The 18,091-nt window shown below is 38.9% G+C and overlaps 2 protein-coding genes across 5 annotated transcripts in view; both read right to left on the reverse strand.

The window, feature by feature from the left end:
* LOC135491660 (actin filament-associated protein 1-like 2) overlaps positions 1-12,332 on the reverse strand; it is a 36,569-nt gene extending 24,237 nt beyond the window's left edge. For 2 of the 4 annotated variants that reach the window (XM_064777646.1, XM_064777637.1), the window contains exons 1-6: positions 12,191-12,332; positions 8,511-8,672; positions 7,982-8,085; positions 6,650-6,741; positions 4,592-4,656; positions 136-189 (exon numbers count right to left, since the gene is read on the reverse strand). In XM_064777646.1, coding sequence (XP_064633716.1) covers positions 136-189; positions 4,592-4,656; positions 6,650-6,741; positions 7,982-8,085; positions 8,511-8,672; positions 12,191-12,206 — 493 coding nt within the window. In that variant the 5' untranslated portion in view covers positions 12,207-12,332. The remainder of the gene's footprint in view (positions 1-135; positions 190-4,591; positions 4,657-6,649; positions 6,742-7,981; positions 8,086-8,510; positions 8,673-12,190) is intronic. The other 2 variants (XM_064777663.1, XM_064777654.1) reach the window with 1 other exon arrangement.
* A 586-nt stretch (positions 12,333-12,918) lies between these two features.
* Positions 12,919-17,927, reverse strand: LOC135491708 (cytochrome b-245 chaperone 1-like). Its single transcript, XM_064777747.1, has 7 exons — positions 17,819-17,927; positions 17,316-17,424; positions 17,055-17,096; positions 16,799-16,872; positions 16,373-16,466; positions 15,877-16,024; positions 12,919-15,650 (listed from the first exon to the last, which is right to left on the reverse strand). Exons 2-7 carry the CDS (start codon positions 17,398-17,400, stop codon positions 15,485-15,487), a joined length of 609 nt encoding a protein of 202 aa, XP_064633817.1. The 5' UTR covers positions 17,401-17,424; positions 17,819-17,927; the 3' UTR covers positions 12,919-15,484.
* Between the last annotated feature and the right edge of the window lie 164 nt (positions 17,928-18,091).

Below are 18,091 nucleotides of genomic sequence, written 5' to 3' on the forward strand. Positions count from 1 at the left end.
AGATGACAGAGAAAGCAAGAATTAGGAACTGCCCCAGAATGCAAGATTACACATGGGCATGAAATAATCTACCGAAACAGGGGGCGAAAGCACACGCAAGCAACAATAAACTAAAAGCATAGAAAGCACACGTACCTGAAGCATAGTTGAGATCAAGACCGATATAGTTGCCATTCTCCTTGCAGGCCACTGAGAAATAAACAACATAAAACAAGCATAAGCAACAGAAGGCAGAACGCAGCATAACATTCAACATAGCGTTTGGAAAAGTACCATAACCATCAGATGCAAGCAAAATCCTTTCATTTAATACCACTGTGGACAAAGGTACTGGCTATATTCTCTTATATTGCAGTATTGGGACATTCCACTTTTATGTTCTTTTTGGCAGGTATGTCTACCTGAGGAAATATGACACATCTTACAACATGGTTTTCGGTTCACCCTGTTGGACAAAATAATCTGTCAGAGGAAAAGGCCATTCAGGAGTTTAGCCCAGTTTGTCAGCAGAGATGCAGACAGGACCCACTCTCAGTTTAAGAAATTCTACCTAGACGTCTTTTGGAAATCTTCCAACAACTTTGGGACAAGGCCAGGTACACCTTTTATTTCCAACTGAGACAGATATATATAGTTTTCATATGACCCTGAAAACAACCTGGTTGCATCAGATTGGTTAAGTCATTTCTGCAATGACATGAAATTGGTTTGACATTCAGCGTCAACATGTATTTCACACCAACAATGCTTTGAATGTGGAATATTTACTTCACAACGTAGTTTTATCTGCATGAAATGTCACACCAAGCTTAGATCATGTCAACTTCAAAGTATAAAGAAATGAAGCGCCAATGCAGCCAATCACGTAAAACTTATACAGAAGCACAACCAGTCTCCATCAAGTGAGATGCATTTTCTGCATGAATGTCATACCAAGCTTTAATCATGAAAACCACAGAGGCAAATGAAAAGAACAGCCAGTCTACCATTACCAAGCATTTTCCAGTTACCATGACAATGAGCCGAACGTCTCATCTGATTTAAACCATTTAGTCTTCAGCATATCCCACTACCACGGATAGTGATTTATTACATTGAAAAGAGCTTTCAGGCCATTCTCCATTTGGATCATTGAACTGAGATGTGATGGACTGGACAGGAAGAAAGACCAAGATCCGCCTTGCAGAGGACAGAAAAGCGTGGTGCCACTTTAATAATCTCATACAGGTTTGCCCCAATGGCCGCATAACTTCAGGACACAATGATATTGATGATGATGATGATGATGATGATGACAGCCCTAGATATCTCTAGTCTGAATGATATCAAACTGCTGACTGAATCTGCAAATAGAAATGAACCAGGCTGTCCACTTTCTATCAGAGGAGCCTCTCCCTACTCATCACAAGCTGGGAGAATAATGGAGCCATTAGTTGCCTATCTTGACCTGTCAATCATTATTTTCTAGGTAATGGTGAGACAGGCAATATATAAAGAAACAACAACACCGCTAATGGCATGGCTGATTCTATCAGAGTGGATGTCCTCCTTGGATTCAGACCACTGGTAACTCCCTCCCGCAAATGGGTAAGGATTACATCTAGACCAACTATACAGCCAGCAACCAAGAATTCTGTCGAATTATCATTTAGACATCATCACACATGCTTGGCAGTATTTGTTTGGTTAAAGTAAGTTGGCCAGCCATGATCGAGGTTATGATTGCCTCGCCAACAGACTAATGTCTGGAGTTCAAACAATGCTGGCCGTCATATAAACAATAGATATGATGTTATTGATACTGAATACAATACTGAGAAAAGCCCCGAGCAAAATTACATCAAGGTTGGGTGAATGATAAACCGATCGATTCCACCAGTCTCAGTTATCAAGAAATGGCACCTTCGTGGGGGCTATTTTAAGCATAGGATGGACAAAATGTTAAATTCCAGTCTAAACAATGATAAAATGATTCTCCATTCTTCTAGTTTATCATGATATGCCTATAGTCTGGGTTCTCAAAGTGCCTGATTTTAGATGGCCGACAGTGATAATTCGTGTCTTGAATCAAACTTTCATCCAACCACTCTGCAGTCGAATCTACAGGGACGATTTCATACACTAGGCAGACCGCATTTGTGGTTTGTGATGATGTCTACATCCAGATTGGTTTAGATGGCATGTGATGTCATGTCTGCTTTCAGATTGGTTGAGATGGCATATGACATTACGTCTGCTTTCAGTTTGGTCCAGAGAAGCCGAATTAACCGCAGTAAGATGATTGGGGGAACAAATCTGACTTCTCAACACCAATCAGGGCCTGTTCTAATGACGAACGTAAACAAAAGAATGCGCCATCACATAAATTATGGGTATTTTAATACCAATACTTTATGGGATGGCACATTTATCAATCACCTTGTAAGCCCCATGGACATACGATCGGGATATTTCCTAGACTATCATTTCCGAAGTATCAAATTCTATAACAATGACCTCACACCAGGTGATCAAAAGTTTATTAACTGCATTGCATACCCAGCAGCCTTGTCAACTACACTAGAACATGAGGAAACTAGAAGTGACTCATCAAAACAGAAAAAGCGCAACCCTTTGAAACGTTCCATTCCAATCCACGGCTAACAAGCCATGCATACTCAGGAAGGTAGTGATTACGACCATCTCTGATGATATATGATCACGGTATTGATCGGATCATTGATGAAAGCTTGTAACATTAGTGACATCCAATGGATTGATATATCAGGCTTTGATTTATTTCTAAATCTTTGGAGGAGGTACTTCAAAACAAACCCCGAGCACGAGTTGACGATGGAGTTTGTCTGGGTTATCTCTTGTCTTTGATGAACGGGAATATGGAAGATCAGTAATGATATTGGGGTGGATGCATGTTAAGGTCTCTTTAATCTATATATACTATAAAACAAAACCTAACAGGAAGACACGCTGTGCTAAGGCTCGTCTTTGACTTTGACACATTAGAACACACAATACCACGAGGTATCATATCAAGACGTTAAGTCGTGCCAATGGTCTAGGATTCAAAATTTTGTTAAAGAGCCTCAACTATTAAACAAGTAACTCTAAAATCCTAACCATATGAAGAAAAACATCAGACTTTGAGCATTGGTTCTTTCATTGCACTTGATTGATCACTGCATGGTGACTGCACAGCCAGTTTTTAACCATCTTTATAATGCGCGCCGCAAGCAACTCTCGCTTGACATGTTTGAGCTGTGTTTATGAAGAATAACTGAGCAGTCGGAAAGAACATCACCAGAAGCTCTTGACTTTGACATTGGAGATAAGATTTGCTGATTAGAGAAAAAGACCCTGTGTGTGTTCCGCAGACTTAGAATTTGATCCCTGCGTGACACACCTGATTTCGCATAAGGAGAGTAAGGCATTGGAATGAGATATTTTGGTCTGACATCTGAGCTGGAGTTGCTGGTTATTGGAAGAAAGGCAAAATCTTCTTTCCAGGCTCAGATCATCCTTACGTATGCAGATTTTTTTGTATAATTTCCAAATTACATGGTTGATTTCAGAGATTTCAATTCTGAAACAAAGGGGAGGCGGGGTGGTGCATCATCAGCAGCCCCCTGAATCAGCCTATGACCATTCATAATGTATTAAACAAGTTGGACCAAATTTAGTTAAAAAGATGACAAGACCACGCAAACATATGGCAAAATGTCCGAAACCAATATGCCACATGGTTTTTCATAACAAGACCAAGAACACTACAAATTTAGTGAAAGCAGCTTAACTGCAGAAATGAGGGTGAGAGATACCAAAACATGCCAGATTTCAAACCAAAATATACCAGATTTCGAATCTGTTGAAATGATGTGCTTACCCTGGACCAGAAAACTCAAATGCCAGGCTGGCTTACTACGTCACAGCCAAGCCAACTCCCCACACTTACTGTGAGAATGAATGAATTTATCTGCTCCACCCTCAAGCAGCTTTGAAATCTCACTGATTGCAATCTTGTGTTTTTGCAGATTGATTTTCTGATTAAGACCATCAAGTTTTCAACCAATTTTTTTCCCAATGAGTAATAGCATGAGATGAAATCAGAAACTTGATTGAGCTGACTTGGGCTGACTAGACCATTTAATTCTCAACAGCTACAAACATTGGTTCATCAAAATTAATACGCCAGTTACTGGCGACATCAGAATTGCCAGAATCCTTTGCCCAAGAAATCTTTAGGGCTTTCGTTCATAGCATCATCAATCCCTTTGCCATATTGTCCAGAGAATCTCGTGTCTTCTGTAACCGACATATTCATTTTGATGAGCCCCTGCGATGTATCACGAACTGAATAACATGCTAATGTCTATGATTGATAGCGTGATACAGAATAAGAAACACCGATAACGCAACAGAACAGAGTAGCAACCACAGTCATAACCAGCGCGTGCACCCACCAAAAGATTACCAATTACTAACATTGGAATCAAATCAATCTAAGATAGAATCACATGTATAGTACAGTACATCAATGTACACGTTTTCTCAGAAAACTTGAGGTGAAATGATTATGAGCTTGGTGTGTACTGACCTGAGGCCTCTGGTTTTGCTCCACTCGGGTTGGGGATTTCGTAGAAGTTGTCCGATGGGCTGATTCTGGAGGAGATGGAGAAAGAAATATTGAAATAGGCATAAATTCATGCATAAAGAAAATGTTCACCGGTGGTGCTCAAGGAGGGAATGATAAGAAATCTGTGTTTTCAGGTACCTTTGACCGTTTACTTGAGTATTTAAGTCAAGGGAACCATTTAGAATATAAAAGAATTAAGGGTTTACTTCATTTTAGCTATGTTCATGTTATTAGTTCAAAATCATGTCGTTACGAGGGTTTATATAAGCAAGCTTTATATACAGTATGTATGCTATTATCGACTGGCATATTTCCCTTTGCTTGGTAAACAAAGTAGATTGATTTTGTCCCTTAAACATGCAGCAGGTTTTGTATGACTATCAGACGATGAGAAGTAAAAAAGAGAAATTTGATTGACAACTACTAAGCCCTCTATTCTTCATCCTTGGAAGAGCAAGGAGAGGCTTATAAGTACAAAGGGATGCTCTACTCTGCACCTCTGTTAAGCCTCTTAGTCTCAATCAAGGATAGATTATCTGACAAGTCGGACTAAATGGCAAAGACCATGTGTCAACAACGTTGTTTCAGTCCATGAACAGAACGTCCAACATCTGTCTATAGATAGACTGACATTGGGGACAGAAGGTGATCTGTGCCAAAACAACTCAAGATAGTCATGTTTATCGGGTCTTTGCTTTAGGGACAGCTTTCAGTTACAGAATGGTATCAAAACATCAACATACTACATTTGTATACTCTAAAGAGCTGTTGTATACAGCATAGTCTGATCTGGGCATACTGGAGAACTGGAACCTTTTCAGATGTACACAATGATGACACTTCAGTATTCCGATCTGGACATACTGAAGAGCATACAGACCTTTTTAGATGCACACATTGGTGACACATAGTTAAGATTATTGTCTCTGGAGTAATACTAGTATGGATAAGCCACAGACAATGTTTACTTTGATGTTTCGATGACAAGCAGAATATAATGACACAGAAGACCACAATATGATCCCTAACAAATGATGCTCTTTTGATACCATGAGGTATTGTCCTCAAAAGTATTGCAACATTGGTCATAAAGTGGAGATCCAATGCCATGTACTGTAAGATTATCTGTAAAATATCATACATTTTCTATGGTTTTGTTTGTTTTTGTTTATTTTTATATCACAAGGACAACACTACTTGTTCATTACATGTCTTGAGCACTGCATATCAAGGAGACAATATCAGCACGACAGCAACAATGAATACATAGTGTAGTGCTAAAGATTCCATGTTACCTTCATAGCTCTTCACTGGCATTATTGGCAGATGTCCAGTGAATTATAATGAGAGTTACAAGAACACAGACTTCTCATGGCAAAATCAGTTAGGGTTCTTGCTAAATTTCAAATTTATGGTAGCTTCAATATTTAATTCACACTCGTAGAAAGATGCTATCGCACGAACAGGGCTCGAAGGCAAAAACATAGTTTTTCTCTTTTTCTCCCGCATCAGTTTCTCCTCTAGCCATTTGACTAATCAAGTATTGGAGTAAGACCAGTCTGGCAATGGAGCTTGGTGAGTCCGAACACAGAGTGTACATCCATGTACGTGGATCAATACTGTTCTTTCTATTCCTCAGCAGGCACAGCATAATGACATGGAGATGATAAACACTCGGTCTGATTCTGCGGGAATCAACATTTGGTAAATCAACTTGCGGGCAATCGCGTTTGCATGACTCCTCATTTAGAATGGCCCACGGGTCATAATATGACATATGAGCAGGCAATTTGGGTTGCAGATGCATGACTGATCATGCACCTCAACAAAATGAGATGATTCAAATTGATTTTTTTAAGTCTCAGACCAATTGGCAGTCCAGCATCAGTCACTGGTCAATTTAGGTCGGGCAGTATAGGGACCATTTTTTCACAGTCTAGTATCAATTGCTATTCAGGTCAGGTTAGGTAATCCCAACCCCAGTAATCCCAGCCAGAGGGATTTGCATGTACAACATACCTTTCATCTCCGCCTAGTCCTAATTCTCCTTGTAAGCTATCATACTCAAAATACATTGATGGTTCTGGCGGTGGTTTATGGTTGGGTTTGTTCTGAAAGGACAGAAAATAACATGATGTATAATCATTCCGATCCTTCCACAAGTCTAATCCGAATTACCTGCTGATTATCTGGATATTTATCGAAGTTTTCGAAGTTCATTTTTAATATAACATCACATCATACATCCTAGAGACTATAGACCTCATGGTCTTATACACCCTTTACATGTAGGGTTATCTTGATAAGATGCAAAAACCTTGGTGGTCAAGATGCACATCACACAACCTGTAGCAAACTGCTGATTATCATCAGGTCTGTGAGCTGCCCACGCAGTAACTGCACATACAACTTATGGACATGTTGAATTGTCTTGGATGTGATTCTGTCAGCAGATAGTCAGAAACTTTCCAAGATTGATGACAAAAGGAAGTGGAAGGGCTTAATGAGGCTGAACTTGGACACCAATTATCATCGGCTGACAGAATAGTGGGACTCTATGGTTACCATAGAGACGTTCCACCAGGACTTCTGCTCCTTGTGGGTTTCTGAGAAGCATTATAACTCATAGACTGAAATTTGGAGTCGCGGAGCCGATAAAAACCAAATTGGAGCTCAACCATGGTGGCACACCTCACAAAATCACTCATTGCGGCAAATATTGACAGAAAATGTTTACGAGTGCAAAAAGGAAGAATTTTTTTTGAAACACGCAGGCTTAACAAAGTCATTCATTTTCATGGTAAAGCAGCATTTGTGGTGTGGGGACTGTGTAAATTTCAACCATTCGTTTCTGATTCCATACATTCAGCTGCCCATGTGTCGTCGCAGCTTCATCTGGCGCTAGTGCAATCAATACAACAGCCATTATCCCGCTGCCATTGATTTACTTCATTCAAAATTGGGTAGTGTTTCACTAAAACCGGCGGTATCGATAAAGTGAGCACTCTGGCTACAATCAATATGCTACAATCAATGCAGCAATCTGGTGTACTAAAACCCCACCAATATGAGATATGATGATTTTTACTCTTTTCTACCAACTACTAGTGATAGCAAGCCCTGACCACTGAAACCTCTCGCCAATTTATTCTGTCAGTGTATCTGCACAGCGATTCACGGATGCATCGCATTCTACAAACTTATCCCCGTAGTTATACGGTCACAGACAATTAACCTTGTCACATCTTTGCACTCAGTAAGTGCTTGGCGCGCTGCTTCTCCTAAATGTTAGTTTTTTTAAAGGTGAACTGATGCCTTTTTTAAAGCAAAGTCTTTCCTTATACCTCTTACCTTGGTTTTATTTTTTGTAGGCGTGGGTATTTTAACCGGTACGATAACATCATCATAATTTGCATTTGATATGGATGAAACGGAGGACGTTCTTGATGGAAATGCTGAAACAGATACAATCAGCAGTTTATTTCATACAACAAGTCTAAATGAATATCCAAAGGGAACTCCCAATATATCTCCTATACGTAACAAATCTTTCCAAAAAGTCACTATACAATGTACTTCTAAATCTCTACTCCTCAAATGAACATGTCGTGGTTTGGAGTTCCTTATTCACAAGCATCTGAATGCGCACCGTAACTGGTTGCCATGAAGCTGATGTACACATCAAAACCTTTATCATGGAATATTTTATGTTTTAGGGGGCAACACTTGGGCAAAATCAGGGCAAATTGTCTTCAAAAATTGACCAGCATCAAAACATTGAGCAGAACATGAATTCACATTTTATCCATCCTGCTCTGTTGAAAGTGGTGCAAATTATTTCAAAACTGTTTGCTGAAAGTCCTTTATTCTAAAAACTTACAGATGCCTTCATTTCTCGGTGGAAGACTCGGTGGTTTTGAGTTTGGTAATTTCAACTTTTCTATGCACTCAGCATAGAACTGGCGCCGTTTCTCAGCAAAATTGGACAACTGTTCCTTCGATAAGACCTTTACTATGTACTCCTCAAGGCCTGGGAATCGTTCTGAAAGGAGAAACAGGCAAAAACTTGTTTGAGACAATGGTTTGAGTTTGAATATTCATGTATAGATTAACTATATCTTAGTTATACATTTGCTGAACAGGCTTTTAAATAATAAATGAAGGCCAGAGAAATGAGACAGGCAACTAAAGAGTGGGATTGGACCCAAGATCGTCATCTGATGATTGCTCCTGGGTAGTTTGTCAAGGGTGGATTGGATCAAAGAATCTATCTGGATAGTAGTCCCTTTGACTGTTTGACAGGTGAATTAATTTTTCTATGGACTAAAATTTATTCCCCAATATAATTTGATGGCAATTATTTAGAACATTTGTTAGTCTATAGAATGTTGCAGACCGTGTATGGCATGTAGATTGCCACCTGCTACAGTAAATTATCAACATTTTCCCCTTATATGGAATACAAATGGTACTGTGTCTATAGTATCCATCAATGCATGTCTACCAACCCAGCCTCCGAGGTACAGTCACCAAGGTAACCAATAGAAACAGCTTGTCTCTTGTGAACCACCCAGTGCTATATTTAGAATGGCACGATTCGACGCTGCATCATTAATCCAATACGCCGTGTGCGCCAGTTGGCTCCTTCGTATACAATGCGGATGGTTTAACGAGGTACGAGATTAATTAGCATGCAGCTATTATGATGCATGTCATCGACATGTCACCGCGGGACATGCAACAGCGTACAAATGCATCTCAGATGCACGCTCACTTAATTGATATTCTATTTATTCAGTGTTACATGTAACTTCAACTTAAATAAGTACATGAGTGGGGGAGGCGAGGAAATGTCAGTTGGACAGGTTCGGTTTCGGGTAACAACTGACTAACAAGTATTCATATATGTACATGTATAGATTTGAGCTAGGTGTAAAGGATATTACATACAATATAGTATCAATAGGACCCTGTTACAAGCAAAAAAAATATCAAAACCAAAAGAAGTCCAGAACGCGCTATTCGGCCATAGGCAACGTTTTTTAAAGTTTCATGCTTATTCCTTTCTGGCTTGAGGTGCAGATGATGGAACTAGGTTTCTTTCAGCCAACCAACAGAAACACGACATAAAATTGTTGATTTTATTTTCACAGTGGATTACCATGGGAACCATTACGACAAACATGGCTCCAACACTGAACAGAGTCACGGAGTTAGCCCGAGGACTCTTCGCCATTGTGGCAGGAAACGTATTTTTTAAATGAGAAAAGACTGTCAATCTTTTAAAACAACTGAAATTCTTAATCTGTGTTCAGTATTTTCATGATTGATCATTTCCCTGAAGATAGATGATGAAGGAATTAGCAATTATTGTTCTCTGATAATCATTTGGTTTGGAAATGCTGGGGAACTAATCCCAATGAGGGGTGAAGATCTATTCGAATACAGTGGAACCTCTGTTAGTGGACACCTCTCTATTAAGGACAACCTCTCTATTAAGGACACTAGGTTTGGTCCTAAATTGGTTGTTTCCATTCAATTTGACCTCTCTAATCAGGACACCTCTCTATTAAGGACAGCACTTGTCAGTCCCGAGGGTGTCCTTAATAGAGAGGTTCTACGGTAATTTGAATGCCACTAAACCTTTCTTTGAAAATCAGCCACATATTCCCCCTTAAAGTTGATTTAGAGCTTACTGGGGGTGAGATGTGACAATGTGACAACCAGTTATACAGTGGAACCTGCCTTAGCGGACACCTCTCTAATCAGACAGGACTCTCTATTGAAGACACTTAAGTTTTGATCCATAATTGGTTGCTGTCGATCAATTTTGCCTCTCTAATCAGGACACCTCCCTATCAAAGACACCCTTGGGACTGACAAATACTGTCCAGACTCCTCAAAGAGGGTGTCTTTAATAAAAAGTGTGTCTTTTTATAGAGAGGGTGACTTCAATAGAGAGGTTCTACTCTACTTTACAATGAGTAACATATAGAGTAGGCCTATAGTTCTGAATGAAATGAACCACACTAGGCCAGCTCTGGCAACATGTTGATGGATCCTGATACCAGCTGCTGACAGGATGGAGTCTGTGGTCAGGTGAAACATGCTAAGTGGCTCAATGAGTGCATGCTGCTATCAGTTCACGAACTGCTCCAACATTCCAAGATCAACTGTTCCAACATTCCATGATGATTCCTCGATGTACATTGGACCTCCCTCAGCGGACACCTCTCTATTAAGGACACCCTCTCTATCAAGGATAGTACTTTAGTCCTAAATTCAATTTGATCTCTTTACTCAGGACATCGCTCTATTCTATTAAGGACAGCACTTATTAGTCCTGAGGGTGTCCTTAAAAGAGAGGTTTTACAGTATACTAAAGTATAGTTTAGTAACGACTTTACAATCCCTGATCTTGGTCAAAAAAGGTCATCAGTTGACCTTTATAAATAGAGGAAAACTTCTTCAGGGGACAAAACAGACAATGAAGAACTACAAGACAAGCAAAAGGATCGTTGCTCCTACGCAAAATACCCTCAGATGCAAATCAAGATAAGCTAATTTATTGCTTTCCAAGGCCTTGATTATTCCAAATACAGTAGAACCTCTCTATTAAAGACAACCTCTCTATTACCGGTTTTGGTCCCAAACTGGTTGTTTCCATTAACTTTGACCTCTCCAATCAGGATACCTCTCTATTAAGGACAGCACTTGTCAGTCCCAAGCATGTCCTTAATAGAGAGGTTCTACTGTATAATTATTTTACTTTGGAGTATAACTTCCTTTGAACATTCTGTTTGTATATACAGTGGTACCTCCCTTAGCCGACACCTCTCTATTAAGGACACTAGTTTTGGTCCCAAATTGGTTGTTTCCATTCGCTTTGACCTCTCTTATCAGGACACCTCTCTATTAAGGACAACACTTGTCAGTCCTGTGGGTGTCCTTAATAGAGAGGTTCTACTATAACATTATTTTGGTGTGGCAGCATAAATTGAGGTGGGCACTATTGAGACTGAGCCATCTCATTATCAATATTGGCATTGCTTCCTGGCCTTTGAGATACCTGTATTGAAAATGAAGTGCCAGTGCCACTATCAGTGAAATTTAAGAGTTGGAGGCCGATTGCCTTGAAAAGTAGGTCACAAATCAAAACGTGGTGATCTGTAATGGAGAATTATCAGATACACCAACCATAAAAATGTAGTCACTCTAGTCTAGCAGCAGGACCGTCAGTAATTACCCCTTTATTAAAATCATGGTAATTTATGATGGCCTGCTACTAAGGGGATCGGGAATGCAATGCAACCAAGCAGCTTCTCTCTTCAAATTGCTCTTTACATAGCTAAGTATTCCAGCCATCCTATTGTCTCCTTATAGCTGCTACAATGACACGGAAAAGTGAATAAAATCAATGCCATCGCTACTGGATGACAATGACGTATACACATGATATGCTATGCTATGCTATGCTATGCGCACTATACGGAACAGCCCTTGTCAGATTCGACCACTATACAAGACGCCGAAGACCACGAAATAACTAATCGCCTCTACCTTCTATTTTATCCATTTCTGCTGGATGTGTTAGATATTTATAATCCAAACGTTCCACTATTCCCGAGAATCACATTTTATCCAAATAACGGTATAATTTAAATTTAGATATCCCCAGCCAGCTATCCAGCCTAATGCCGACTTAACGGAAAATGCGCTCAGCGGAATGAGCTCCGTCTGTACCTCGTTAGTAGAACTGAAATATCAAGAATTCCAAGCTTTTGCTCCAGCCTTCACAGACAAGCAGAACTGAGGCCACAGTGTTTGGCCTTGTCTCTTCCTATTGTCAGTAGGCCCTTTTGCCCACATATTATGTCGGATATGTCAAGCCAGCCAATTCAAATTAGTGTCAGTCAGTGAAACAAAAACATTCATTAAGTTATGCAGTTGTAATATTTATTGAATATGTAACACAAATACATACAGCATCATGTAACACAGATACATATAAGCATACTTCACATCTTAGTGAATACAGTGGACCCTTCTTTAGTGGATACCTCTCTATTAAACTCACCCTTTCTATAAAGGACACTATATTTGGTCCCAAATTGATCATTTCTATTGAATTTTACTTCTGTAATCTGGCAAACATCTGTCAGTCCCAAAGGTGTCCTTAATAGAGAGGCTACAGGTATATAATAACACAGATCATTATAGCATAGAAACTAACCTTACATTGTGTATACAGGTGTTCACAACATCCCACCTTTTGCCCCCCCCCCCCCCCCCCCCCACATACACACAGACATAAAAAGAAAAAACAGCAGATACATTGTATAATTTTGGAAAGCAAAAGTCCCCGTCATTTTAATGATACATTTCAAAAGGAAAACAAATCTTGGGCCGCATTCTAATTCCATGATGATGATATTGGAAGTGAGATCTACCCTAGTAATCAAGCGCTGTTTCTACTTGCTTGGATATATATCTTGGTCCCTGGTTATACTTTGAAATAGTAGAAGAATACACGTGTGTCTAAGACCATTTATTGTTTTAATGTTTTATTGGTGAATTTACAGTGAAGCTGACACAAAGTTACTGCTGAAACAACCCCTCAAAAAAACCCATCAACAACTTAATACAATATCTGTTTAACGTTAGATCACAAAATTGAAGTAGAAATGAAAAAATGTCCTCGAAAACACATATGGGTTAGAAGCTACGTCTAGTCACTGGTAAAAGTTCTAAACGCAAACAAATCAGTAGAATTTATGACAAAAAAATTTAACGCTACACACATTCAATCTATCAGACTCTAAAGCAAAGCAGTGATTGTGGAAGAGGTGTACTCATTATACTGAATAATATACACAGTGCAGCTGCATACACTTATCTGACAATTACAAATCAACGACAATGACCTATTCTAAAAACTGTGCACAGAAAGAAGCCATTCTAAATTTCCCGAAATACTTTTATTAGTTTGACAAAATGAGAAATGCAACAATGCAGGAGCAATTATCCTTGATAAGATTCATTTGTGCAGAGTAGCAACTCAAATTCTGTTCAAATACTTTTAGTTCCAAATATAAGCACAATGAGAAATACTTCAAGTAGAGACAATGTTTTTGATACAAGTCAATAATACTATGACAAACTCATGTAAAGGAAACTCAGTTTGAAAATTATGTGAAAAATTGCAAAATCCAATCTTCTGCAGATTAAGAGAGGACTGGAACACACTGAGATTCCAGGTGCATCATAAGTAGTTTTCTTATTTGACGTTGTAGATACACGTATTTGCGACTTCTTCATGCGTTGCTGAGTGCAAGTCAGAAAGTTGATAGCATAAAGTGACCAAATATAACATCTGTATGTCACTACAATAATATAGTACACATTTACACAAACTAGCTTAGCTGCATTGTATTAGCCTAGCCTAAAAAGATCAACTTTTGTCACTGTAAAAAATTCACAAACGGGCCAACCTTTTAAGGAATGACTGGCCAAGGGTTGGTTCATAAAAGATAGCAGAAGTACCCGTAATCCTAAATTATTTCAATATGGCCACATTAGAAAGAAGTTGAACTAGAATTGAAGAGTTTTATTGCATCATGCGATATACATGTATCCATTCTTGCCATTTTGAGAAGAATGAGATATGCACCATAGCCAACATTTTGGAGTTATAACCATACTGTGTCACTGTCATCAGAATTTTTCTCAAAAAAGCAACAATGGATATGATATATCTTTTGCAATGAATGTCATCAAGTATTTCTACAAGAATTATCAGAAGGTTAACATTATAATCTATGGCACATCATGTCTTACAAAAAGCATTATCAGTGAACCAACTCTTGGTGATAACCAGACTCAAATGCTACATACTACCTTAAAATGTAGAATTTAATAAGTTTTTTTATTTGTGGAATACAGTATGGTGGCATACCACTGGCTAAAAAGTCCAGAGCCTACATTTAGTTGAAACACTAGTTCTAGGCGCGAACTTAATGAAGGCAAAAAATGTTTAAGGGCAAGGTACATCCTCTTTGAGATTGTTCAGACTCTGATTATAGAGACATACTTAACATTTACAAACAGATCCTTTTATGCTTTTATGAAACAACTGTTTCCATTGCACACATGAAACTCCAATTCTAAAGATGATGTACAACATATCGTAGAAAAGTTTTGAGATCTAGTGAGACTAACAGAAATTCCTACATTATGGCAAAAAAACTGATCAATGATTAACTTATTACATATAATATGACCATATATGATGGTATTACTTTGGTGCAAACGTTTTTTTTTCTCTCACAATAACAACCTTATACCCTCCATCAAACGAAGTGGGAAATTGTATTAAAATCAATTTTCACAAAGGACAGATATTCAATTACATTTACACACAGCGCAAGTTATCACTTTTTCATTGTATCAATATAGTTTTACATTACCAGCTTCACGAAATTTTGCTAATACATATCTTATATGAAACAGTTCCAAAAACACTATCAATAGTTTTGATATTAAGGTAATTTCCATTAAAGATAAATTGATGAACTATGGGCAACTTGTTTAAGTCCGATCAGCATGAACCAGCATTTGTTCCAAATCATGATAAAATGATTTTGAAGATGAATGAGGGGCAGATGGCAATATGTTTTAAAAGTCCACTCCAAAATTTAGCTCATATGCATCATCGGTTTGGGGTTATGGTGACCTAAAGTCAGTAAAGATTACTCAAGTTAATCACAAGCACAGAAAAAGTTGTGGCCCCACACAAATCTGACTTCAACAAGTTGAACACATTTAACATCTATAATCACAACAAGAGACAAATCATTAATCTTGAGACTCAGTGACAATTTCAGCCTTGTCGACTTTCTCAAAACTTTCATCGGATGAACTGGACGTGTCATCAACCTTCGATTCTTGACTAGACGGCATGCCCTCGCGACGATCCAGGTCAAGGAATTTAGTGATTATATTGACTATTTCATTGTGTTCGCTGAAAAATAGAAACAAAAATAGAGTGTCCACAATGGATGGTGTCTGGCTTGTAGAGATGTCTTTCATTAGAGACTTCACTGGTATGACTTTGATGTAAACCTTGGGAAGTAAAAAATATATCGAATTAAATGTACTATACGAACATCTGGAGATTGCCAGCAAAACAGGGATGTTCTCTGTTTTCCGTGAAGAATTGGTATCTCTGGTTGTATGACCTTACTCACTTTTGGTCCCCGATGGTCGATATTTCAGTCACTCCCACTGAGTAACCTTCCCTAAACTTGAGGACAACATGGTAACCTTTCCCTGCATACTTCTCACTCAACTCCTCTTCCACAACCACATCCGAGATATCTGCCAAGTTGGCAACAACTGCAAGGAGAAATGCTAGCAAGTCTAATCCGTGATATAAGAATCTACAACACTGTAGGGCCCAGGTTTTGATCCCCGGTATTTCTGGATGAACCAGTGTAGCTTTTAAGGAACTACAATTCAAAGTCTTGAAATGAGACGATATCATTGTATTTGGTGTCTATTTGGTGCCAGACCGCAGTTCGGGTATCAAGATAGTTTGATGAATGATGGCATGAAATGGCTGGGAAATCTATAAAATACTTTGGTCAGAGTGTCCTGATGAAAGTTCTGTTCTACTTTCCTCAACTCGCACTTATCCTCAGACTGTAGAGAATGCTACTATGTCACAGTAATGTTCGTTCCTACCTTTATTTGGCTCACTGCTGGAGGCAAAGTATTTTTGGAAAATATTCTTCTTCATCACTTCAACTTGGCCTGCCATCTTGTCGAAGATGCAATCCTGAAAGACAGAATACAGGAGAAAATTACCATGCAAGTGTAGACCTCAAAATTTATTCAGCGTTATTTTTTTGCGGAATTTACAATCCTTGCTTTACAAAATGAAAAAGTGAGATCATAAAGACTTTAAGAAGCATCTTGACCAATCACATTCACCTCCAACGGAGTTGTCGGACTAGGTCGTCCAACAATGTCCACTGGACGAGATGACCACAACCCTTGGTACATGTAATTGTTATGTTATTCAACTTGTTCACTGATAATACAAAAACATAAAGCCGGGGGCCACTTTCCAAATAAATACAATTTCATCAAGATGCCAGCTCTCCTCACCTCCCATTCTTCGAGACATGTCAGACCAATGAACACAGATCCACACACATAAGCCAACTTCCACAGGAGGTGATCTGAAAAACCAAGCAACCCATGCATGAATAGAAATTTAAAAATAACAGTAGGGAAATACTAAGACAAGAGAGGTTCCACTGTATAGCCAAAAACAGGTTTTGAACAAATAGATTCACCTAACATTGCCGAGTTTATAACATGCAAAACATCGGCATCAGTCACAGGATTTGAATTAACTCACCAGCTCCATAGTAAGCCGCTCCAAATCCAAATGATACCAGACCTGAAGGAGAAAAAAAATTTAGGAATAAGGACAGGTTCAACTTCAATTTGAAACGAATTACATAACACAAAGTCCTACAGTACATAACAACTGATGACAAAACGAACTTTACTTTACTTGATATCAAGTTTTAAATAATGGGTACAATTTACATTTTAAAACACCAGACAAACACTTGGGATTAAAAATTATCCTATTCATGCACTTTGCAGTACTTACCAATCAAAATGCTCCAAGACCTATTGGAAGGTTGCCTTGTCAGATGAAGCTTCTCCTCACTAGTTTCTACAACAGTCACATACATTTTGCTGAATTATGGACGATGCCTCTGAAAACCGCAGACATATAAAGTGGTTAGAGCAACAAGTGTTGTGACAGGGGCACATCCAGGATTATGAGAAAGGGGGACTGGCGACTTCAGGACACATCATAGAGCACAGTTTTTAATGATGACAACTGCTCATTTGTGCTCTCGTAGTCGTAGCAAAATCACATTCAGCCTTGAGGTTTTGTTCTTGAATTTGTGCAACACTTTTCAAACAAAGATATCTATCTATCCATGGTTTATAGGCTCAGCCTACATACCTGTGCGAATTCGAAAGGGAAATTGAAAATAAAAACAAAAACAAAAAAGGGGCAAATCAACATCCTTTCATCATCTATGCTGCTTTTTTCTCCACAATCACGATCTCGGTTGCTGGACAGAGTTGTTGGATACCTACTCGAGGAGCAATTTTTGAGATTTAAATCGCATTCACGTTTTTATTTCATTGAATTCAAGCAAAATCAGAATATTTTGACAGCACAATTGGTGGTCGTCGTTGTACCAGCTCCCAGCTAGCCGCTGGTGCAGCAGTTGTTTCGCTTCCTGACCTTTTCACCCCCCAGTCGTTTCGCTCCCTTGGACGTTTTGTTGGGGATTAGAAAGCTCCGAAAGCTCTACATTGCATGATTCTAGGATGAGACGGAGAATTCGATGGATCATGTTCTTATAT

Source organism: Lineus longissimus, chromosome 1, assembly GCF_910592395.1.
Source record: "Lineus longissimus chromosome 1, tnLinLong1.2, whole genome shotgun sequence".
NCBI classification, from domain to species: domain Eukaryota; kingdom Metazoa; phylum Nemertea; class Pilidiophora; order Heteronemertea; family Lineidae; genus Lineus; species Lineus longissimus.

Bases quoted from the DNA above. Each gene is read 5' to 3' on its own strand.
- LOC135491708 (XM_064777747.1), bottom strand. From the start codon at position 17,400: ATGTATGTGACTGTTGTAGAAACTAGTGAGGAGAAGCTTCATCTGACA. The intron at 17,097-17,315 runs GTAAGTACTGCA...TTTCTCCTTCAG, and splicing joins GTCTTGGAGCATTTTGATTG to GTCTGGTATCATTTGGATTT. The intron at 16,467-16,798 runs GTGAGGAGAGCT...TCTGTCTTTCAG, and splicing joins CATGTCTCGAAGAATGGGAG to GATTGCATCTTCGACAAGAT.